Source organism: Gymnoscopelus microlampas (assembly GCF_963454915.1).
Source record: "Gymnoscopelus microlampas genome assembly, chromosome: 5".
In the NCBI taxonomy this organism is placed as follows: Eukaryota; Metazoa; Chordata; class Actinopteri; order Myctophiformes; family Myctophidae; genus Gymnoscopelus; species Gymnoscopelus microlampas.
In genome coordinates this window covers 17,905,972-17,930,891 of record NC_139942.1, presented here as the reverse complement: position 1 = coordinate 17,930,891, position 24,920 = coordinate 17,905,972, and the positions used below count along the sequence as shown (strand labels likewise).

Here is a 24,920-nt window from a genome sequence, read left to right as displayed (position 1 = left end):
GCTCCTACCACAGCGCAGACTGTGACACGGACCACTCCTTGGTGTGCTGCAAGATCCGGCTATCACCTAAGAAATTCCACCGAGCCAAGGCAAAGGGAAACCCTCGCATTAACACCGGCAAGATGACTCAACCAGACCTTGTAGAGCAGTTTGCAGAGAACTTTGAAAGAGAAGTTGGGGCCTCACCATTCAGTGAGACTGCCACTGCAAAATGGGAAACTCTGCGGGACATCATGCACCGCACAGCCTTGGTCACCTTTGGGAAGATGACCACAAAGACCAATGACTGGTTTGAGTCCAAGTCGTCTGAGATGACCCCTGTTATTACAGCCAAGCGCACCGCTCTCATGGAATATAAGCGGTCACCAAGTGAGAAGAACCTGCAATCTCTCAGGGCTGCAAGGAGTAAGGTCCAGCAGACTGCCAGACGCTGTGCCAATGAATACTGGACACAGCTCAGCGAAGACATTCAAGCAGCTGCCTTATCAGGCAATATCAGGGGGATGTACGATGGCATCAAGAAAGCACTTGGACCAGCCCAGTGCAAGACAGCTCCCCTCAAATCCTCCACAGGAGAGACACTCACAGACGAGGGCCAGCAGATGGAGAGATGGGTGGAGCACTACTCCAACCTCTACTCCAGACAAACAGTCGTGTCTCCCTCCGCCCTCGATGCCATTACATGCCTACCAACTATGGAGGAACTAGACACAGAACCAACCCTAGAGGAGCTCAGTAAGGCCGTAGACAGCTTGGCCGCAGGGAAGGCTCCAGGCAGCGACGGAATCCCCCCGGACTTGATAAAGCGCTGCAAAACCACCCTACTGCCTCCACTGTATGAGGTCCTGTGTCAGTGCTGGCAAGAAGGAGGTGTACCACAGGATATGAGAGATGCAAAAATCATCACCCTATATAAGAACAAGGGTGAGCGAAGTGACTGCAACAACTACAGAGGCATCTCCCTCCTCAACATCGTTGGCAAAGTCTACGCCAGAGTCATCTTGTCTCGCCTACAAAAGCTGGCCGAACGTGTCTATCCAGAGTCACAGTGTGGCTTCCGGGCTGGAAGGTCAACAGCAGACATGATCTTCTCCCTTAGGCAACTTCAGGAGAAGTGCAGAGAACAGCAGATGCCCCTGTTTATCGCTTTCATTGACCTAACTAAGGCTTTCGATCTGGTTAGCAGGGAAGGACTTTTCCAGATTCTCCCAAAGATAGGATGCCCACCAAAACTGCGCAGCCTGATCACATCCTTCCACAACAACATGAAGGGGACAGTGCAGTTCAACGGTAGCTCCTCCGAGCCCTTTGGCATACATAGCGGTGTCAAGCAAGGCTGCGTCCTGGCTCCCACACTCTTTGGCATCCTCTTCGCTCTGCTCCTGAAGCATGCCTGTTAAAAGACTCAAGGAGAAATCATGCATGATGTCATCTCAAATCACCTCAATCAATCAGGATTGAATGGCAGCTTGCTCTCCGGCCGCACCCAGCTGCTGGGGACTATTTAACCACACCTACTCCACTCATTCTGGTTCAGATCCTCACCACAAACAGTAAACCTCCTGTTCTTCACCAATCCACCATTCTCCAAACCGGTCCATGTGTGCGTCTACCAAACAAACGTAAGTCCTAATGCCATTGAAGATGAGTGGGGCCATCAATGGGCCATCATATGGGCTAACAAGAGCATTATTATGGACTGGACTACACATTATGTTGGATTTGACTGCACCACCTGTAATTCACACCTGTTTATTTGTTTTCACCTGAGTTTATAAGCAGTGCATTTGAGTTATGTTTATTGCCTTTTAGTTTACTATGCATTGAATATATAATGAATTGTTTACCTGCTTGAACTGCTTATTATATATATATATATATATTATTTGATCCTTTAATTCCTTATTACTAATTGACTTGATGATTATGGACCAAGTTCATTATGAATATTGATCATTATTCCTTATTGTAGTATTGAAGATTAATTGAATTGCTAATTATGATTTATTTATTGGATATAATTATTAATACCAATATTGTATTTCTGTTTACTTTTTGTACAGCACACAACTACCTTCAGTAAAAATACCCCACCGGGGTTAACTCGAGCTCTCTGTCTCTGCCTCCTCTCATTTCCATATATGGTCAGCCTGGCCGGTGGCCATTACCTGCTCACCCCTGTCAGTCACTCCACCTGAACAATAACCCCATAGACATTCTTTCAATGGTCCTTCGAACCGGATCTGACTGAACCAATGGCAGGTCAAGAGGCGAGCAGAGACATACCCTTGCTTGAAGCTGAAGAGGAGAATGGAGGGAAGGAGGAGAAAGAGGTTCAAGTGGAGGTGAAAGAGCCAGGAACTAAGCTGAAGGAGAAGAAGCAACTCCAGGGAAAGGCTTCAGTTTCCACTATAGCCAAGTCAACCAGACACCAGATGAGTCAACAAGCACCCTCCTTATTGGTTGAAGGGTTGCCTCACCACCACCGGAGGATGGAGCGGCCAGAACCGGCACCTGCAGCGTTCGTGCCAGAACAAGGGCCACCTGCACCCAACATACAGGTGGTGGAAGTAGCCGCCAGCCGGGCAAGTTCCGGCCACCGCTCGGGAGCCTCCAGCCAGAGAAGTCACCACAGCGGTCGGTCATTGGCCCTATTCGAAACCCAAGTTGCTGCACTAAAGGAAAGGAAGCGACTAATGGCGTTACAAGAGATCGAATGTCAAATCGAAGAGGACCGAGCTGCGGACGAGAGATGTCGCATCCTGGAGGAGCGGACTCGGAGGGACCTGCAGGAGCGGGAGTACATCGCCAAGCACCTGACTCAACAGCGGCGTCTGAGATATGCCAAACAGAAACTGGAAGAGGCCCGGCTTGTCTCATCCTTCCTGGAGAGGAACGAACAAGAGGATCTGGGACCGGAGGAGGGCAACCAACCTGAGGGCGTCAACCAACTGCCGGAGGACATCAACCATCAGGAGGATGTCAATCAACAGCAGGCATCCGTCGACCCGCAGGCCTACGCAGACCAACAAGTGTCCGTCGACCAACAGAACGTCAGAGACAGACAGGAGAGCGGGAGAGCGGCGCCTGGCGTTGGACCCTTCAATGCGGAGTCGTCAAGAGAGGATGGGAGAGAGGAGCCGCACCGACTCATCATCTCGGATGGGATGCTCAGAACTCCTACGCCATCTATGCATGAAGAGGAATCCAGTCTGTCTCCTTATCGGCAACTACCACCACCTACCGTTCAGAGGCTCCCTCGACCAGAATCTGGTCTCTCCAATGTACCAGCAGATCAGCTATCCCGTGAACATGGACGCACCAACGTGGTGCAGAACAACCCCTCACCTGTTGCTGCTTTACAGTTTGCCCAAGATGGACAGGCACCCGGACTTATGGAACTGCTGGTGGCCTCAGCGTATGGAGTCCCCCGGCCCAAACTCCCTTACTTCGAGAGTGGGAAGGAAAGTGACTTCATTCTGCTGGAGATGGCCCTGAAGAGCTTGCTCGGGATCCACAGTCATCTCTCTGAACAATATAAATACCAGGTACTGCTGGATCATCTCCATCTTCCTAGTGCCTACACCCTGGCCAAATCCTACATGCACTCCCCAACTCCATATACATCAGCCCTCCAAGCCCTGAAGGCGAGATACGGGGAGCCCCGTCAGCTGGTCCAAAATGAGCTCAATAGGATATTTGAAGGACCGGCTGTCAGAGCAGGGGACGCTACTGCTTTCCAGAACTTTGCCTTAGCAGTCCGGTCCCTGACTTCCATGCTGGAGTCCGTCGAGGGAGGAAACTGCAATGAACTTAAATGTGGTTCCCATGTTGACAAACTGCTCTGCAAGCTTCCCCCTTACCTCCGAGACAACTTTATTGAACATTGTTTGAAACGAAGCATTCTGAAGGAGGGCTCAAGCCGTACATATGTCCTTAAAGATCTGGCCAATTGGCTGGAAGTTAAAGCCAAAGCCAAGATCATTGCCCAACAGGCCACCGCTTCAGCCACTACTGCGGCGGTGAGGAAGGAGTCTGAAGACAGGAAAGCTCCTCCCCGAAAGCCTAACCCCACAACCATGTACTTCAGCTCTGAGGATGGGAAGAACGCTTCTCCTCAGAAGAGCAAGAGCCCCAAATTCCAGAGCCCCAAATTCCAGCCCTATTGCCCTTACTGCAATGCCACAGGAGCCCACTTCCTGGGCTCCTGTCCCAAAGTCCAAAAGCTCACTCAGCCCCAGCTAACCGCTTGGATCACCGCCGGTGACCGATGCTACAAGTGTGCCCGGACCCATAAGGTGGAGACCTGCACCTTAAAGAGACCTTGCAACCGATGCAAGGAGATCCACCTAACCATTCTGCACGATATCATACCTCACTTCCAAAAGGAGCAGAGCATGTATATGGTGGGAGCAGCAACAAAGAAGTTGTACGTTGACCAACCCAGCTGTTCAGCTAAGGTCATGTTAAAGGTGGTGAAGGTCACCTTAAGGAATGGACAACGAAGCACAGATGCGTTTGCCGTCCTAGATGATGGATCTGAAAGGACCATCATTCTCCCGGCTGCAGTCCAGCAGCTTAACCTGAAGGGGACGCCAGAGACCCTTAACCTAAGGACGGTGAGACAAGATGTGCTTCAGGTGAAGGGCACAACAGTAGCCTTCTCCATTTCCCCTACCGGTCGACCTGACCTGGTGTATCCGATTGAAAATGCCTTCACTGCTAAAGAACTCGATCTTGCTGAACACACCTGTCAAGGGAGTGCCCTGCAGAAGCACTATGCCCACCTTGAGGGACTCCCACTGCCTAACCTGGTCAACGTGAAGCCTCTCCTCCTTATCGGGTCTGACTACCCACGTCTCATTACCCCGATCGAGCCTGTCGCCATCCACACATCCTTGGGCTGGGCAGTACAAGGTCCAGCCCATCCCTTCACTCATGCCCATGGGGCACAGCAAGCATGGACACTCTTCACAAGGAGCAGCCCAGCTCCATCCCCTAACCTCTCCGCTGAGCTCCTTCGGAATGTGGAGTCACTCTGGAAAATGGACACGTTCCCACATCGGAACCCCAAGGAGGTAACACGATCCAAGCATGACACCTATGCCATGGACCTTCTGGACAAGTGCACCACCATCATCCCTGAGAGTGAGGAAGTCCAACGGTACGCAACCCCACTGTTGAGAGTTCCCAACCACCCGAGATCCAGAAGCTGGTGAAGGCAGGATATGTATCCGAGGTGGTGCCGGCAGGTGATGGGGAGAATTCTCAGAGTGAGAGCTGGCATCTTCCTCATCATATCGTCCGACAGCACGGTGGAAAGAACCGTCTTGTCTTCAATTGCTCCTTCCGGGTTGCTGGACAAAGCCTAAATGACTGTCTGCTTCCTGGGCCAACCCTGGGTCCCTCCTTGCTTGGGGTCCTCATCCGGTTCCGGCAGCATTCTACGGCCATCAGCGGAGACATAAAGTCCATGTTCCACCAGATACGCCTGCTGCCTTCAGACACTGCACTGCTGCGTTTCATATGGAGAGAAGTGAAAGATGCTATTCCCACCGTCTATGAATGGCGTGTACTCCCCTTCGGCACGACATGCAGCCCTTGCTGCGCCATATATGCTCTACAACGACATGCTAGACATTCTTTCAATGCCTTTGGTTCTGCAACAGAGGGTGTCTACATCCACACAAGATCAGATGGCAGCCTTTTTAATATCAACCGTCTCAGAGCAAAGACCAAAGTCCGCACAGCTCTAATCAGAGACATGCTGTTCGCAGATGACGCAGCTGTTGCGACCCACACTCAGCACGAGCTTCAGAAGCTGATGGACCACTTTTCCCAGGCCTGCAAAGACTTTGGACTGACCATCAGCCTGAAAAAGACAAATGTTCTAGGACAGAACACTGAGGCCCCACCAGTCATCACCATCGACAACTATGAACTAGATGCTGTCCATCAGTTCACCTACCTCGGGTCAACTATCAGTGACAACCTCACCCTGGACATTGAAATCGACAAGAGGATTGGGAAAGCAGCAACAACACTCTCCCGTCTCACCAAACGAGTGTGGGAAAACACAAAGCTGACAGTTAAAACCAAAATGGCAGTGTACAACGCCTGCGTTGTCAGCACGCTACTGTATGGCAGTGAGACGTGGACAACCTATGCCAGGCAGGAGAGACGACTCAACTCCTTCCATATGAGAAGCCTCCGCCGCATCCTGGGCATATCCTGGCAAGACAAAGTGTGCAACACTGATGTTTTGACACGTGCTGGTCTCCCCAGCATGTACACACAGCTCAGCTGGGCCATGTGCATCGTATGGAGGACGGGCGCATTCCCAAAGACCTCCTCTATGGAGAACTGGCATGTGGGAGGAGAACAACAGGTCGTCCCCACCTGCGCTACAGAGATGTCTGTAAGAGAGACATGAAGGCCCTTGACATCAACACCAAGTCCTGGGAAACTCTTGCATCTGACCGCACAAAGTGGAGAAGTACCATATACCAACACCTCATGACAGGAGAAAAAAACCTGTCAGACGCAGCGAAAGACAAGAGGGCCCGACGAAAAGAGCGGAACAACGAAGACAGACCAACAACCACATACATATGCGATCTCTGTGACCGAGACTGCCACTCCCGCATAGGGCTCTTCAGTCATAAGAGACGCTGCTCCAGACCAGACCCGTAGGATGTGCAAAACCATGGTCAACCCTGACCGACGGAGGCCTATGATGAGTAATACAAATCTAGATCTACAAAGTAACTAGTAACTAAAGGTAGTGGAGTAAAAGTACAATATTTTCCTGTGGAGTAGAAGTAAAAGTATTGAAAATTGGAAGTAAAGTAAAAATACCTAGTAGTACAGTACTTGAGTAAATGTACTTACAGTAGTTACTTTACACCACTGGACACTTGTTCCGGTATTATTCCATATACACCCTGAGTTCTGACATGGCCCATCAGGATTGTAAATGTGAATCTGTTTCGTCACTTGTTTTGCCTTGTTGTTAAATAAAGGTTAGATCTAACACAAAAAAATAAGCATGAGAGATCCTATGTATGTAGGCAGCATGCTTGGATTCACTTGAAAAAGGTACTAAAATGGGGCATGTAACTGGTTACATATTATGTTGGTATGTTGTTCAGACAGATGCTAGGTCTGATGTTTACCTTGCATCCTTACTTGAAGCATGAATTGTTTTTCTTTGCTCTCTATTTACAGTACTTGAACATGTCATTTGTTGATGCGGGTTCATGCCACGTTCCTCTGAATCTGATCTTACAGGTTGTGTTAAATGCCTAAATAGCAGGGATGCGTATATATTGACATTTTGTCTGTTATCCGATTACTGATTAAATGCAGGGTGAAATCAAACGATTCCAATACTGATACTGATATTGCAATACAAGTTTCCAGTAGGGTTTACCATAGACTTGTTACACAGTAACTGTGATTCTGGAAAACAGTGCACTCTTATTACCTGGTTTATAAGGCCAACTGATGTACATTCAGTTCGAACAACTTCAATGTAATAATAATCATAATAATAACGCATCACACTTAGGTAGTGCTTTTCTTAGTACCCAAAGTCGCTTTACAAAATGTATCAAAATAAAGAACTTTATTAGGATAGAAGACTAAGGCTAGTCTTCTCTCCTAATCTCAGACTCTCAGTCTCAGACTAAGACTAAAAGGCAGAAATGGATATTTGAATTAGTCTGAAAAGGTGGGTTTTGAGGGAGGCTTTGAACACGGTGGGGGTGGCTTTGAAGTGAGGTGGGACTGAATGTAGCATTTTTACTTTTGAAAGCTTTTGAAAGCTTTTGAAAGCTTCCCCACAAAAGGCCTTTTCAGCTTCACATATGTAAATATTATAAAATAATATATCGTCTCTGTCGTATGGAAACCAACACTGTTACTTTTCAAGATTCAAATTCAAAAATATCAAAAGTAGCAGATCGACAAGCTCAAAGTGCGTCGCTTCGCGCTGCGTTTCGAGCTTGTAGTTCTGCTACTTTTGATGCTTTTGTGTGGCGCTGTATGATTCAGTAGTAAGCCCAGTAGGGCTAATACCGATTATTTCGGTCGGTTCCATACCATACCGCATTTTTAAAACAGATATTGTCGATATAGATATGATGACTGGTGATGAATGCATCCCTACTGACTAAACAGGTTCCCAGGCTCCTCACACACACACCTTCATGGCCTCCTCTTCATCTCGCAGCAGCTGTTCCATCTGAGCGGCCCTCTCCTCCGTGCTCAGAGCCGTCTGCTGCACCGTCTGCAGCTTCTGCTCCAACGCAGCACTGCGGAGCTGGGCCTCCGTCAGCCTGCAACACACACACACACACACGCGCACGTGCGCACGCGCACACACACACACACACACACACACACACACACACACACACACACAGAGAGAGAGAAACATTTACAATCACACACAGATGCACACACACCGAAAATACCAAAAACACGCTACATGCATGAACACACACATTGTACGGTTCTCTGCTGCAGGGTTGGACTAACTTTAGTGGTTCCCAACCTTTTCTTCTGTCCTTACGTCGGACAAAACCTTGACCCCCCTTGTACAACAAATAGCTAAACTAGCCACTCTACATGATCAGAACGTGTCATGATTGTAGATCGTGTAGAGGTGATTGTGGCAAATGTTGAATATTTTGGACAATTTGTTTTACAATATAATGACAAGTCCAAAATAGGGATACCAGGTTGAAAGTGGCTGGAAAGCACGTTGTGATTTTGTGCAACATGTTTGAAGTTTTGCCACAAAGGCTGGAGCCCCAGACTGGGAAACTAACTTGTTGGTTTTGTCCTGGATGCTTCTCTTCTGGCTGGATATCTGTGACCTCACAGACTCCACGTCTGTGGCCGTTCTGTCCACCGTGCGCTTCAGGCTCTCCAACTGTAAAGCAAATCACATGTTGTTGTTTTGTCGCTTAACAGCAGAGAAATCATCAAACAGACATGACACAATTTAAGCCCTATATACATTTAAAAAATCTGATCTATTTGCTATGCTCTAGTCTGGAAGTCAGTGAAAGGTTGAATTCACTGTACAGTACAGTATATTAATTACATTAATCCCTATAAACAAATACAACTTGTATTTGTTTATAGGGAGTTTAGGAGCAAACATTTGTAACTCAAATCTTTGCTTCTGGCGGTCCCTGGAACAAAATATTTTGAGATGGGGGTCCGCAGTCAAATAACATATAATTTAGGGGTCCTTGGCATGAAAAAGTTTGAGCACCACTGATATAGAAACATACGTTTTTTCAGAATACTGTTGGGATTTAGAAGACATTTGTAGAATCGGCTTCAGGTCTTAATGGGTTAAGTTTCATATGTTTTGCTTAGTTTTTTCTTCACAGTATTTGAATATCCAGCATTCAGAATGATCCGTTGCCCTGCCTTCGATGGTACTGACCTCGTCTCTGAGCCTGGCACGGTTCTTCTCCAGCTCCTGGTGTTCTTGTCTGAGTTTAGCAGCCTGCTGGTTGGCCGTGGTGATCTTCCTCTCGTGTTCCTTGTTGTTCTCTACCTCGTTCTCCAGAAAACCCTTCTTCTCTTTGACCGTAGTGCTCCTCTCCCTGTTCTGCTGGTTCGCCTCTGCTAGTTGCTGGGGTGGATGAGACAGTACAAACGAACATGGGGTCTTTAACGCTTTTCAGGCCAAGGACCCCTTAGCTGAGAGAGAGATGAAGCAGGGACCCCCACTACATATTGTATAAAATTGTGTTGCAGATTAAACTTTTTCATAGGTTTCACAGATAGCTTCATAGACTTGTTTGACAGACCCATCGTCAGTGTTGGATTGACGTTACTGTCTATTTTCAGACATTTAACCACTTAAACCGTCAATACTTAACCTGTATTCAACCTGACCTTTCATTCTGTACTTAGTCTGCTCTTTTTTCCCTCTACACCAAACCTCTTCCGATCTACAAGCTCACAACGCCTCGTGCTGCGACGAGGCGTTGTGAGCTTGTAGATATGCTGTTTTTGGCTAAAGTTCTCCTCAGAATAGGGGTGCTGGGGTTCAAGTGGTTAATGTAAAAAAAAATAAAAGTCGTGTCACACAAAGATTTGTCCGCCCCCCTGTAACAACTCAGAGTACTCCCCAGGGGGTCCCAGACCCTCTGTTGAAGACCCCTGGTCTAGATTCTCTAACTAATCTGGTTCTCCATCAACCGAGATGCTGAAGATGGTGCAGCATATCAGTTGATGGTGGGCAGAGTGCCCTCTGGTGGTTACCAGTGAACACTGCTGCATCTCAGCATCTCGTGTCCTCATCTGTGCGATGGTGTTCTCCCACTGATGGATCAGCTCCTGCCTCTCCACGTGGGCCTGCCGGAAGGTCTCTGCCGTCTTGTCCAAACTGATCTGTGGACAGAGTAGAGGAGGATCACACACCGGCCAGTGGTGGAAAAAGTACACACATTTTCTACTTTAAGTAAAAGTATCAATACTGCCATGTAGAAATACTCTGTCACAGGTAAAAGGCCCGTGTTCAAAATGTTACTTGAGTAAAAGTACAAAGGTATTCGCATGAAAATATACTTAAAGTAGCAAAAGTAAAAGTACTAAAACGTTTGAAAATAGCCGATCTACAAGCTCACAACGCGTCGCATCCTATATATAAAACAGGGTTAAAGTGTTTAATAATGTATGTTTTATAATGTAATCATTTATATCTGCAAAGTAACTAAAGTTTTCAAATAATTGCAGTGGAGTAAAAGTACAATATTTGCCTTTGAGATGTAGTGGAGTAGAAGTAAAAGTATTAAACATTGGAAATACTCCAGCTAAGTAAAAGTACCTCAAAATTATATAAGTACAGTACTTGAGTATATGTACTTAGTTACTTTACATCACTGCAAACCGGTCCAACACTGAGGAGAGGCAGGATGAAGAAGTGAATGACAGAGTGATGTGTAATGTTGTTACCTGTGCCAGCATGGTCTCTGTCACTGCGTTGTCCAGTGTTTTGTGCATTTTATTAGCCTCTATGGTCTTCTTCTCTATAGCTACTGTGAGGGACTGAAACGGGACACAATTATGGATGTTAGATTCACAACATAACTGAGACTGAGACCCCATTGGAAGTGAACATTGACATCAAATTTAGGACCAAAGAAAGCCGAACTGAAGTAGAGGTAGAATAATGTCTTCAAATGGACATCAAAATCAGAGGTTATGAGTGCAATAACACGCTTTGACTAAACCCACAGACATGAAGGGAATTCACAGGAATTCTGTTGGAAGAACAGAACTTGCTTTTTAAATTCCTGATATATACTTGTATTTGTAAACAGTCAGTTGTAGAACGCAAGTATCACAATGTGATACAATTAACTGTTATTAGCTTTGTAGACTGTAGGCAAAAATAGACATATTTTCCTGCATGAACAATGTCAAATACATCTGATACCATTTGGATTTTGATAAACTAAAAAAGAGAAACGGAATCATATAGTACAAACATTTAAAGCATCTTCAAGTTGGGTGAAAACGCTAAAGAATTAGGGATTAGTCTCTGATACTGTTTAAATGGCTACTATACACTGATATCAGTACACTGATACACTGATCAGTGCCACTCATTCGATTCATAGTTTGTCGACGGCGCATTAAATGAGTCTCACCTTGATCTTGCTCTCGTCCTGCTGGGCGTACTTGACGATGGCCATGGTGTCGTCGTCTTTGCGCGCCGACTCCTCCAGCCAAGCGTCCAGGGTCTGCTGGTCCCAGTTCAGACGGTCCCTGAGCTCCTCCAGCTTTTGGTTGGCCTTGAAGATGTCATTCTGGAGGACAGACACACTACTTCAGCACTGCACACATATAAGGCAAAAATGTAAAAGCCTTTAATAGTACGGCTAATGCATGGCAAGAATACATTAACGAACATGCATTAGTCGTACTATTGAAGGCTTTTAAATTTTCCACAAGAATGCCTTGGTCTCTTCCCTTTTTTGTCATTTCATTTAGTCACCGATTTGCACAAAGAGCACCTTGATGGGTATTTTTACTTGCCAAACAGATGTGCTCCTTTCTCTCTTTCTTCTACAATGCACAGATATAAGGTTTGAACAATATGCCCAACTAGGGGTGCAACAGTAAATCAAACTAATCGATGTAATCGATTATAAAAGATAATCTGTAATCGATTTTAAGAAAAAAAAATACATTTTGGGGTTGAACTATCACTGGTTCCTCAAAGGTCCTCTAGAACTATATGAGGAACATTGCATCGTTCACAGAATAAAACACGTCTTTAATACAGTAGGTGATGGTTCTTCATGGAACCATATAGCCTTGTAAAGAACCATTATTGTTTCTGTGTATAGGCTATACAGCAGGGGTCTTCAACAGGGAGTCCGGGACCCCTAGGGGGTCCTCAGGTCCTTTTTTTACATTAACCACTTGAACCCTATTATCCCTATTCTGAAGAGAACTTAAGCCAAAAATAGCAGATCTACAAGCTCACGTTGAAGACCCCTGCTATACATATGTGAGTCTGGTCATTTGGGATAAGGACATACACCTGTGTTGGTGAGGACAAATGGTTTGCATGTGTGTACATTTGTACGCTCTCAGAGTTAAAGGAATAACAATAGGACCTCTTGGGTGTTTTTCTTCTCCCTCAGAGCTCCCAGCTCGGTCTGTAGGCGTCCGCTCTCCTGTCTCAGTCGACCCGCTTCTCTCTCTGCCACGGCCTTGAGGTGCTTCTCTGAGTCCGTCTCTCTCTCCCGGGCCATGCGCAGAGCCTGTGGATAGGGAACACATCTCATATTCAGCGGTGGAAGTACTCTGATTTTTACTGGCCCATTAAGACCTGAGGCCGATTCTACAAATGCCTTTCTAAGGCAGTAGTTCTCACGCTTTCAAGATCTTTCAAAAATGTTCAAAAATAGCAGATGTACAACTTGTACATCTGCTATTTTTTTTATATTTTTTAACAGATTAATAACTTTTTTTTGCAAAAAAGTTATTTTTGGGGGGGCTAGTGAAAGTTACAGGTATGGTGTGTATGATATGAAATAAATCCTTAATCATATTCCATCATATATGGAAGGGCCCCCTCAAACCCAGCAAGAATCACTGCTGCAAAATACAGAGAAGGGGCCCACACATTTAATATTTGTTAAATTATTATTTGTTAAATCAGGTGCCACCTACCTGAGTGTGTGCCAGCTCTTGGTTGACGTTTTTCAGGTGTTCAGACATGGCTTGTATTCTGTCCTTACACTCTCCCACTTTATACTCCAGCAGTGTCCTCTCCTTTTCCTTCCGCTGAATCTGTTGGTAACATTCAGTGTAAATGTACTTAAAAAGAAAAAGTACTCATTATGCAGAATGTCCCATTTCACAAGTTTAAAAAAAAAAAAGAATCGTTTGAAAATAGCAGATCTACAAGCTCACAATGCGTCGCATCGTGATGCATTGTGAGCTTGTAGATCTGCTATTTTCAAAAGGCCGAAATGTATATACAGTATACGGCTGAAGTGGTTACTGTATGTTTTGTAAAAACAATCAAACTCTACAAAGTAACTACTAGTAACTAAAGTTTTCAAGTAATTGTAGTGGAGTAAAAGTACAATATTTGCCTCTGAGATGTAGTGGAGTAGAAGTAAAAGTATTGAAAATTGGAAATACTCCAGTAAAGCAAAAGTACCTCAAAATTGTACTTAAGTACAGTACTTGAGTAAATGTACCTAGTTACTTTCCAACACTGGATCCACTCACCTCATCTTCCAAAGCAGTGTTTTCAGCATTTGCCATGGGGAGTGCAAAGCCCTCACCCCAGCCTACCTCAGCCAAAAGGATGCTTGACATGTCTCCTGCGCTGCTAAAATCAAACGTTTAAACAGTTATAAAACTCATTCATTTGTCATTTTGTAATAATACACTTTAGAATAACAATGCCACCTACCTGCTTTTAACGTGGTCTTACTCACTTACTCCAGAGAAGCGTACAGTACATTTGTTTGTGTGTTGCTGCTATAGCAACCAAGTCAGCTGAACGTGCCGCTAGAGGGCAGCGCGGTGCAGCGCTCGCTTTTTTTGATTGGCTGGTTGGTTGTCAGGTAACACTGCTGACATGAGGAAACATGAAGAGCAGCTTCCCCCTGGTGGTCTATTGCAGTGGTTCTTAACATGTGTGTGCCACCTGATTTTTTTTGGGGGGGGGGGTCCCCAGATGACAGTGAAGTGACAATTTAAGGACTTCTAGGACCTTTTTAATACCTAAAAAAAAAAGCAAAAAGACCATTACATACTGCATCAAAAGTAATCAAAAGTAAACAAACTATACTATGAAAACTGGTCAAACATTGGCCAAATTGTATAATGATATATGAAAGAGGTAAATATTGTGAAAATGTGAGGCGTTGTGAGCTTGTAGATCTGCTTTTTTCACAATATTAATCTGTGGAACCGAAAATGTAATTCCACAAACTCCTACATTCCAAGTGCTTAGTGTTAAATCATGTCAATTCATAGACCTACAGTATACTGCTATACTGAGGGGGTTTTTAATCGTTACATCTTGTTCTGGTTCCTCAGCCCCTATAGTCAATTGTGTACACTGTATATTGATGATATAGTTTCTAACTGTTTTGCCTTTTATATTTTGAGTAAATAGTTTAAATGTTTCTGTACTGTTGCTTCAGCCTTACCAAGACAAATGACTTGTTATGTAAACATAACAAAACTAATAATTCTGATTGAGAATGACAAGAATCCAAGTTCAAAACCGCTAATCTCTATCCAAGTGGATTGTGGATTTGGGTTTTGTATGGTAAAAACAAACCCCAAATAAAACAGGATTGGTATCAACTTCTGATATTTGATCTGTGATCATAGAATTATCTCAGTAAACATTGTCAATAAGAAATACAAGTTTGATTAATCAAATGTCCAAATCTGATCCACTCAAACGTGTTTAACTCCTGGGCTCCTGGTTGGAAAAGGCATCTGTAGGAATTGATTGATCACTGGGCTCAGTCTTCGGGATGCAAAGGGGAAATCCAGCAGGTATTGTTTTTATAATAAATTATTCAACAACCAGTGGATGAGATTGAGCGTAATTCTGTTGTCTAAATTATCCATAAAGCAATCATGATGAAAATCATCGCACATTAAGATAGCCTAAAAATATACAAATACCAGTATATAAAACAAAACAGTCCCAAAGAGGAACAAAAAAGAAAAAAAGAAAAACATGAAGAGGCATGGAAACATTAAAGATATCAAATTGAAACATTTATTATCTTAGACATTTGTGTGTGGAATAGCATTATGCTTAAAACAAAAAATATTACAATCAATGTTTTGTACTCATCTGTCACACAAATGTTTCATAAAACAAAAAAGCAAAAAAAACAAAATCCATAGCAGGAATGCACACAAAGTACTAAAAGTTGATTCAATATTTGAAAAGGATGACATTCCCTCATGGAGCCATTGTGTTTAGATTAGGGTTTAGCAGTATGTCAATGTGGGTGCTATTAGCTCCCTGTGAGGAAACCCTAAAAACCCAGTGGTTCTCAAAGTGGGGGGTCCAGGCGGGACCCCCGCCTCAAGGTTCCTTGAGGGGGATTCCAAATGGACCCTTTAGAGGTCTGTAACTCTTAAGAGTGTAGGTTCCATTTGTACACTCTCAGAGTCACAGCGGGGTTCTTGAAATTAAAAAGTTTGAGAGCCACTGACTGACCTAATCCACCGTATCACCTAAACACTGGCCATAGGAATTATTTACGAGGTCCAAAATGTGACTCATCTCCGGTTGGATCGAGTATACACAAAAAAGCCCCCATTGTTAAGATAAAAGCCCCAAACCACCACAAGTCGACCGATGAGGAGATACGCCTTTCTATATATATGTATATACATATAATATATATGTATATATATATATACATATAATATATATATATACATATATATATAAAGTCTCTGTTGTGTAAAACATCTCAGTCCTGAGGGTTGTAAAGGCAACGTAGATCTCATGTCAGTGCAGCCCCCCCGCTGTCGGTTCGCCACCTTGTTGGTGTGGTTTTCTTTTCTGTTATCAACAACGTTGTGGACGTCTTGTTCGTTAAACGGCCGTGCTTTTGGTCCCGATGTGCGGCCGCGCAAACTCCACAAAGTCGTCGATGAGGACCGGCCACGCCCCTTAAGAGACAGAGACGACAAACAACTTGCGGTTAGAGCAAATATCCTTCGTGTCGTCGTCGCTGTTGTCGGGCGGAAACCTCTTATTTCCATATTCTAACTTGCGTTTTTTTCCCGTAAATTAACGCCCTACTTGATCATACTACAGCGTCACACAAAAGCATATAGATATATGTTGCTAGATCTTGCGAGAGTTTGTTGCTGACACAGGCGGGTATTGAGCAAAGATACTTTCCGCCTGATTTGTCTGTCAAATAAAAGAAAAACACAATTTGAATGTCCCAAATATTCTTGTGAAAAATGTGAAAACTTCACTTTTCTCATTGTAACTAATACATTCTCGACCTGCTTCTTGTCTGCTAAAAAGGGGCAGGCACCTGGTTATAGGACCACAAGTACGCAGAATGGTTTATTCAGGGTCCCCACACATTTTTAGCAATGAATTTCCAAAACGTTTCCAGAATATTTAGCCCAATTTCCAGGCCTATATAACAATCATTCAGCGCAATAATGTGTCTCTTACTCCTATGTACAATGCCCAAAGATAGGCAGTGTAGCAAAAATAAAGCATAGAATATAGAATAGTACAATTTCATTCAACATTTCGTGCAAAATTAGGGCATAGCTCACTGGAAGACTCATTATGGCATCCGTATGACTTTTTTTTTTTTAAATAATATTGCCTTGCATTTGCCCCATTTATGAATTTAAGTAATGAAGGATGCAAGGATGTTTTAAATTACACTTTTGTTGTTGGTTTTCCTATGTTTTTCCTATTAAGTTGCTCGCAATTGTTTGTTGGGACAGCAAACACACAACCTGCTCAAGTTGCCAGGTTGGTGTCACGTGACAAACGAACAGCTCTACAAGCTACACTAACCACTCATCACGCTGCAGCACGTTGTGAGCTTGTAGATCTGTTCTTCTTATCACGTGACACCAACCTGGCACCCTATTGAGACATACATTAGGCTGCCATCACACAGCCCGTTTGGCGAAAAACTACTTATGTTACATATTTCGTGTAATGTTATACATGTTTATGAAAATGTTTTGTATTAACAAAATCAATAGCCAAAAACAATGCATAGCCAAATATTTTTCCAGGACCCTTGATAAATTCCAGGATCTTTAATCAATTCCAAACCTTTTCCAGTACTGGATTTTTTTAAATTTTATTTCAAAATATTTCCAGGAATTTCATGACCGTGGGGACCCTGTTTATTAGACTTAAGACCCTTGCATCCTCTTATTGGTCAATCAGTTTCTGAAAAAGACGCATGAACAGATTTAACGACACGCCGTCGTTAAATCTGATGTCCGCCGCTACCAAGTGACACTTGTTGACACCCCCTTCAGGATGTTTTTGCTACGCACTATAGAGCTTGCTGCTTATCAGAAATTCGGAAATTCTAAAATGAAATGTAAAGATATTTCAAAATGTATTTTCTTGAATGGAAATGACGAACAGATGACAGTTTCCGTTCTCGGATTTCGGGGAGGTGTAGTTCCAGACTCTATATGGAAGAGAGTTGAGATTGTGGAATAGTTGTCTGGCTACGTGAGACTAGTGTGCAAGAGAGGTCACAGAGAAGCGTGTTTCTTTTACATTTTTGTCAAAAAGATGTTAAAAGCTAAAGAAAACACCCACCTTCCTCATCATAATTGGACATGTCGTCTGTGATCATTGTGCTGAAGTCTAACAAGAGGTTCCATGTGTCCTTGGGGATTGATCTTTTATGATGCTCCTACGCGACAAAATGACAGGAAAACAACACCGCAGCATCATAAACAAAAGGCGTTGATGATGAGTACAATATTTTTGCAAATGTACTGTATGGCAGTGGTTCCCAAACTTGCATTTTAATGATAATATACTGTATAAAACATGGCAACTATCACTTATTTTTTTTCTTTACAACTTTGGAAAACGATTTTTCATCGTGATACCGATAAATAGGAATAAAAATATACTATGTTAGTTCCATTGATCCAAGGCGGGAACACCATCGATTGTACACGTGGCCCACCCATCTGACCACTTAAAGGAGGAGTTCACCCAAAAAATGACTTATTTTCTATCAATTGCACACCCAATTGCACATTCTTTTTTGTTTTTGTCGCATTCCTAAGCTAATAATTTGATTCCCGTCTCCTACCGGCTAATGTATCCAGTAGGAGACACAAAGTAGATTATTTGTGTCTCCTACCGGAAATACACACGGTCATCAAATTATTGTCTTAGGAATGCCACAAAAACAAAAATAAATCCATGAAATCAAGGCTTCATTGGGTGTGTAATTGATAGAAAATAAGTCATTTTTTGGGTGAACTCCTCCTTTAACACGGCAGCTGTTCGGCTGCCGTGTTAAGTGATCAGGTGGGTGGGCCGGATCCATAAAAAGGTAGGGAACCACTGCGTATATGGAATGTAATAATGATCGACTTACAACTAAAAATTTGTTCCAAAGATCCAGGAACTTGAATCTTCCAGCCAGTACTAAATTCCAATATGCAATTGCCATTTCTAGATCTAGAAGAAAAAAACGAGAGAACGCAGCAGTAATGTCAAAAACAAACAACAAGAAGAACTCCATGTATATTCAACAAAAGACAAAAGAGAAATGACACAAATTATACTTACCCAAACCTTTTTGTCCAGGATTCTTGGCAAAGTTAAATGTAAACTGGTAAAAGTCCTTAAATCTTCCTTGGTCTTTCAGCTCTTGCTCCATTTTTGGTAGCTGAGCTTTTAGTTTGTCTATACTGTCACACCTGAAGAAACAAACAGGAGCATTTAGTAGAAATACAATTGTTACTTAAACCCCATATGGTTGGAGCGGAGTCCCTCAGGGCTCTATGTTAGTGTGTTTTCCGTTTTCTGTTATTGTGCTCACAACACGACTCGTGGTGTCGCGTTGATCTGCTATTTTCAGCAAAAGGTTTGCCCACAATACGGATGCTGGAGTTTACGTGTTTAAAGAAGAACAAGCTATTTTGTAGATCCAAATATTTGTTTTAACTTTTAAGAGTCCACTATTAACCCACTATTTACTACCGTTGTTAGGTTGTGAGCAACTTTCTAAACTGTGTGCAGCCATGATTCTTTCCTAGTGTTTGAGTTGGGAAGCGTTCATTTTCGTTGTGCATACCCACCTGTTTTGAAACTACACATACAGTATGCAGGACGTTGAGTGATTTCAAATTAGCTCCTCCCAACTCAAACACTTAAAAAGAATCATGCCTTAAAGTTTATTGACAGAGTCGCTCCTAACATGACAATGTGGACTTTCTTTTTAAACAAAGCCTTGACAGAGACATATAGCCCAAGCTGTCCGTAGAGGTGCAATATTGGCAAGTTTATTGTTGTTTAATACAATCAGATAGGACTTTTCTTTTTCATGAATGGGGCTGTCAATGAAGGTGTTAAAACGCAGCTACTGTAGCCTCTAAGTCAGAGGTCTTCAGCAGGGGGTCCTCAATCCTCAGAGATACTGCAGGGGGGGCCGCCAAATCTTTGTGTGATAGGAACTTAATTTTTAAAATTTTACATTAACCACTTGAACCCTCGCGTCCCTATTCTGGGGGGAACATTAGCCGAAAATAGCAGATCTACAAGCTAACAACGCGTCTGCGACACGTTGCGAGCTTGCAGATCGGCTATTTTCGACTAAGAGGTGTGGTGTTGTACAGGGGAAAAAGAGCAGAAGAAGTACCAGGCAAATGGTCAACTTCTCAAAGCATTGAGGGTTTAAGTCGTTAAAAGTCTGAAAACACACGTTTAACATGAATCCAAGATGTAGTGGGGGTCCCTGCTTCATCTGGCTGCAAGTTGGCTGCGACTACTAGGGGGTCCCAATTCTCACCCTTGTTCTGTCATGCCGTCCATGAACTCCTGCTTTGAGAACTCGCACTGCGTTGCCGCCCGGAACTTCCAGGCGATGAGGAGAACACTTATACTGGCCGGATCCAGACCCAGGTCATCACAGAACTGCTGGATCCCGTCAATACCGATCTTATTGTCATCTTGAGGATCTGAGAGTACCACATTGCGACGGGTTAATAATAACAGGAGAAGAAGAGAACACTTTTGTTAACCCATTAAGACCCGAAGGCGATTCTAAAAAATGTCTTCTAAATCCTAACAGTTTTCTGATAAACCTATGTTTCTATGTCAGTGGTTCTCAATCTTTTTCATGTCAAGGACCCCCAAAATTATATGTATTTGGCCGCGGACCGCCCCATCTCAAAACATGTTGTTCCAGGGACCCCCAGAAGCAAAGATTTGAGTTACAAATGTTCACTTTAAATATATTCAAAGATTTGCACTCATTTTCACGATTTTTCAAAAATAGCAGATCTACAAGTTCATAGCGCGGCACTCTCGGTGCCGCGCTATGAGCTTGTAGATCTGCTATTTTTGAATAGCAAAAGAAATCTTAAAATGACACAGATGCGTCCCTGGTCTTAATGGGTAAATGAGGCTAATTTTTTCAGTGCCATACTGTCTGCTTTATACAGAGCATTACGGGGGGGGTAACATTAAAATAAGTTAAACCACTTTGACCCTATTTTGTACTAAAAAAGAAATGCTGATCTACAAGCTCACAACTCATCACGTCACGATGTGTTGCAAGCTTGTAGATCTGCTATTTTTGAACACGTTCGAAGAAACTTGAAAATTACCAGTACAAATTTGAATCCATTTCTTAAATAAAAATCTTCTTTTATGGAGATCCCTGCATTTCTTTTACACAAATCTTCTCTTATGGAAGTCCCTGGCACAAAACATGTTCAGATCGAGGTCTGCGGCCAAAAACATATCAATTTGGGGGCCCTTGACATGAAAATGTTTGAGAACCACCGACTCTATAAGAATAAAGTCCAAGCAGTCATTGTGCATTGCTTCTCAAAGTGGGGCCCGGTCCATGAGGGGGTCCCCAGCAAAATTAGTTAATACAGCGTCACAATCATTTTGACCACTTTAACCATATTTTAAACGTTGGTTATTCAAAAATAGCAACAAAACAAAATGGAAAAATATCAATAATGTTTAGAAATTTGGGAATAATTTAGATTTTTTTTTTTACACAACTTCTCTTCTGGGGGGTCGCTGGCACAAAACATTTTCAGATGAGGGGTCCATGGCCAAATATATATCAATTTGGGGGTCCATGCCACGAAAAGGTTTTGAGAACCACAACCAATTTGTGCGCGTGAAGGAGGCTCTACTACACCTACCTCTGTATCTGTTGTAGAGCTGCTCGAGCTTCTTCTTGTCAAACGACCCCTTTAGGTTGGACACGTAGAGCTCTGGGTTTTGGAAGAAGTTGTCTGTGGCCACGTCTAGCTTCCAGTCATTCTGTGATAAGCAGGCTAACGCGGTCTTCTCGTTGGATTGCGTGAAGATCATGAACTGACGAACTTTATCCTTCTGTGAGGATTTCAGCTTGTTCTGCACAAAAAGGCAAAGGAGTTAGTGGCACAATATCATTACCTTGTTTACTTTCAGGTTGTAATGGGTGTGGGATACAAAGTCTTTACTTCTTCCAACTGTTTTAAGTATGTGTCAATGATCATGTTTTTTGTCGTTTAGTCTTTTTTTATATATATATATATCGTGTGGAAATCTCATGTCCAAAACGGTTACGTTGCAGGATTAAAATTCAAAAATAGCAGATCGACAAGCTTCGTGCTGCGTTTCGAGCTTGTAGATCTGCTATTTCTGATAGTTTTGTGTGACACTAGTATGATCTATGACTATGATCAAGTAGGGCATTCATTTACGAAAAAAAAACAAATCAAAGCGGGTCTAGGTCTACAGTGAATACAGCTTCAGAGAAGTGTCATAAATGAGTTGCTTAGGTTTAGTGGTCCTGAGGAAGATTGATCTACTGCTTTCTGTACGCCTTACATCCCTTTTCTTGAACCATTTTAAAGATGGTCATCTGTCTAAGGCTGCAACTATCACTTATTTACTTAGCAATTATTCTATTGATAACTTTTTCGATTAATCAAACAATCGAGAAGTGTTTTTCTGTTTTATAGAAATCCACACAAAATGTCATTATACCTTGGCAGACACCGGTGTTGCACAATAGTGTCACACAAATAATGTATCTATTTTTGCTATTTTTCAACACTTTGATATTGATTTCAGTTATTATTATAAACCAAATATTTAGTTTGATTAGCTGTTTCAACCCTGTCTTTCTCTCTGTGTCTTTCTCTCTCAAGCTAAAGCACTGTCTGGCTGCCTAAAACCCTTTAGCCTCCAAATTGCATCCAGTAACAGTTATTGAAGTATCAGCCTAGCAAATAGTTCAGAAATAATGTGCTTATGTCTAGTCTCCTTCCACTGTAGAACACATGGGTGTCCTGATGAGGAGCTTACATTAACCACATCCCACATTAAGCACCTGACTCTGTGCTGATCTCCACGATCAGCACTTTAAATCACAATGTTATAAACTTACAGGTAAACATGCAACTAGCAAACTGATTTCGACTGATTTCCAATAACGTCTGCCTGCAGTGGCAAGGCTAGCTGGCTATTTTTTTTTTACGGTTAGCTTGTCGGCTAATGTTGGTAGGACAGCTACATTTGTTTTTGTATTGTTTAGCGGGTTTAAAAGGCCATCAACGCTAGTTTTTGCCCATAGTGACTATGTGTGAGTGTTAGATCAATACATTGTGCACTGTGTGTGTGCGTGGAGCCTGTATATAACACTACATAGAGATGTTTCTCACCATGTTTGTAATAATTGCTCGACTCCCTTTTTTCCATCCAGCTGGTTAACCTGTGTGTCAAAGTGTCAGGGTGGATGGACATGAGCGTTTCCGGTATCAGTATTTTTTCTTTCACAATAAAAGTCTATTACCCAATACTGAAATGTAGCCTACATAATACTCTGTTACGAGTGGAAGTCCCGTATTCAAAAGGCACTTGAGTAAAAGTACAAAAGTATCGGTATCAAAATATACTTAAAGTACAAATTGTCAGCTTGTAGATCTGCTATTTTCAAATGGCCGAAATATATGTATACGGCTGAAGTGGTTATAATGTGTTTTGTAATAATAATCAGTATGTAACTAAAGTGTGTAACTAAAGTTTTCAAATAATTGTGGTGGAGTAAAAAATACAATGTTTTTCTCAGAGATGTAGTGGAGTAGAAGTAAAAGTATTGAAAATTGGAAAATACTCCACTATAGTACAGTACTTAAGTAAATGTACTTAGTTTAGTTACTTTACACCACTGCCTGTAAATGGCAGATGCCTTGATTGAGCCTTAAAATAATCAACTTTCAGAAAAAAAATACTTTAGGTTCAGTGGTTGGAGTGGAGATTTAGCTATTTTATACTTGTGCGGCAATGTCAGCCAATATACAGCTCACAAATCCTATGCCATCCTACAATTTTGATGTCCTCACAAGTATAGTAGTAACAAGTAGTGTGTGTGTGTGTGTGTGTGTGTGTGTGTGTGTGTGTGTGTGTGTGTGTGTGTGTGTGTGTGTGTGTGTGTGTGTGTGTGTGTGTGTAATAATATGGAATAATAATAACACACACACACACACACGCGCACACACACACACACACGCACGTACGCACGTACGCACGCACACACACACACACACACACACACACACACACACACACACACACACACACACACACACACACACACACACACACACACACACACACACACACACACACACACACTGGGACATTGAAGATACTGGTTTGCTTATTTTTATTATGATAATGATGATAATAGATAAAATGTAGGCCTACTTTACACCAGATAGCACTAACTAACCATAATGACTCACTAATGTCACTTCTTCAAGTCTATGGTTGGTTCAGGATTCAAGAAGAGAAGAGGTTTTATTCATGACATGCTCCATGTGCAGTGAAATATTGGTGTAGAGACTCCACTAGGCTGTACTAGGCAAGTAGGGTAATACAAGTTATAATGCAAGTAGGTAGCTACTAAGTGGTAATAAGTAATAAAGTGTAGACATTTCTAATAACCTGGTAGGTGTGTGTGGAAAAAGCAGCATCAATATATAAGGACATGGTTTGATTGATTGAATACTTTACAGTTTGCATAAAGTACAGAGGCACAGTTATACAATAATGCCAAAAGAATAAGAAGAAAAACCCTGAGGGCTATGCTTCCATTGTGGTCCTATGTATTAAATGAATCAAATAAAGACATACAATACTATACAATAACTCATCAATACTAGGAACAATAAAAGTATATTTACAGAAAAACAGTAGGGGGTCATTTCTTTTTACTAGCTAGAAGACTTGTCTAGGTCCAGTTACAAATGGGCTCTATGCACAGCAGCCATATTGGAAAGAAATTCTCTCTTCTTACTTCCTTCACAGGTGTTACCAATGATACTAATGAAGGCTCTGTTGGGTGATGATATTGTGAATGTTGGCTCACTGGAAACATGGTTCCTTGAGGGGTGTTCCAAATGGCACCTTACGGGTGTGTAACTCTGAGTGTACAAATGGAACCAAATGGACCTGTAAGGGTCCATTTGGATGGCTGGTGGTAGGGCATTCCACAATTATAGATAGATAGTAACCATGGACTAGCATATACAATTCAAATTTGGAGTTCCACCTTCCCTGGAATAGCTACTTACTTAGGATAATGTATATTGCAGCCAGTTATAGAATATAGAGTAGG

The 24,920-nt window shown here is 42.8% G+C and overlaps 2 protein-coding genes across 2 annotated transcripts in view; both read right to left on the bottom strand.

The window, feature by feature from the left end:
* Positions 1–14,273, bottom strand: part of ccdc39 (coiled-coil domain 39 molecular ruler complex subunit) — a 31,562-nt gene extending 17,289 nt beyond the window's left edge. Inside the window, exons 1-9 of the mRNA XM_084057879.1 lie at positions 13,783–14,273; positions 13,216–13,335; positions 12,657–12,803; positions 11,682–11,840; positions 10,984–11,076; positions 10,291–10,419; positions 9,464–9,655; positions 8,835–8,938; positions 8,207–8,339 (exon numbers count right to left, since the gene is read on the bottom strand). Of these exons, the coding sequence (XP_083914005.1) occupies positions 8,207–8,339; positions 8,835–8,938; positions 9,464–9,655; positions 10,291–10,419; positions 10,984–11,076; positions 11,682–11,840; positions 12,657–12,803; positions 13,216–13,335; positions 13,783–13,872 (1,167 nt within the window). The 5' untranslated portion in view covers positions 13,873–14,273. The remainder of the gene's footprint in view (positions 1–8,206; positions 8,340–8,834; positions 8,939–9,463; positions 9,656–10,290; positions 10,420–10,983; positions 11,077–11,681; positions 11,841–12,656; positions 12,804–13,215; positions 13,336–13,782) is intronic.
* A 1,010-nt stretch (positions 14,274–15,283) lies between these two features.
* Positions 15,284–23,025, bottom strand: dcun1d1 (DCN1, defective in cullin neddylation 1, domain containing 1). Its single transcript, XM_084057544.1, has 7 exons — positions 22,963–23,025; positions 21,454–21,667; positions 20,079–20,247; positions 18,857–18,987; positions 18,663–18,745; positions 17,864–17,960; positions 15,284–16,212 (listed from the first exon to the last, which is right to left on the bottom strand). The coding sequence occupies exons 1-7, from the start codon at positions 22,963–22,965 to the stop codon at positions 16,136–16,138; spliced, it is 774 nt and encodes a 257-aa protein (XP_083913670.1). The 5' UTR covers positions 22,966–23,025; the 3' UTR covers positions 15,284–16,135.
* Between the last annotated feature and the right edge of the window lie 1,895 nt (positions 23,026–24,920).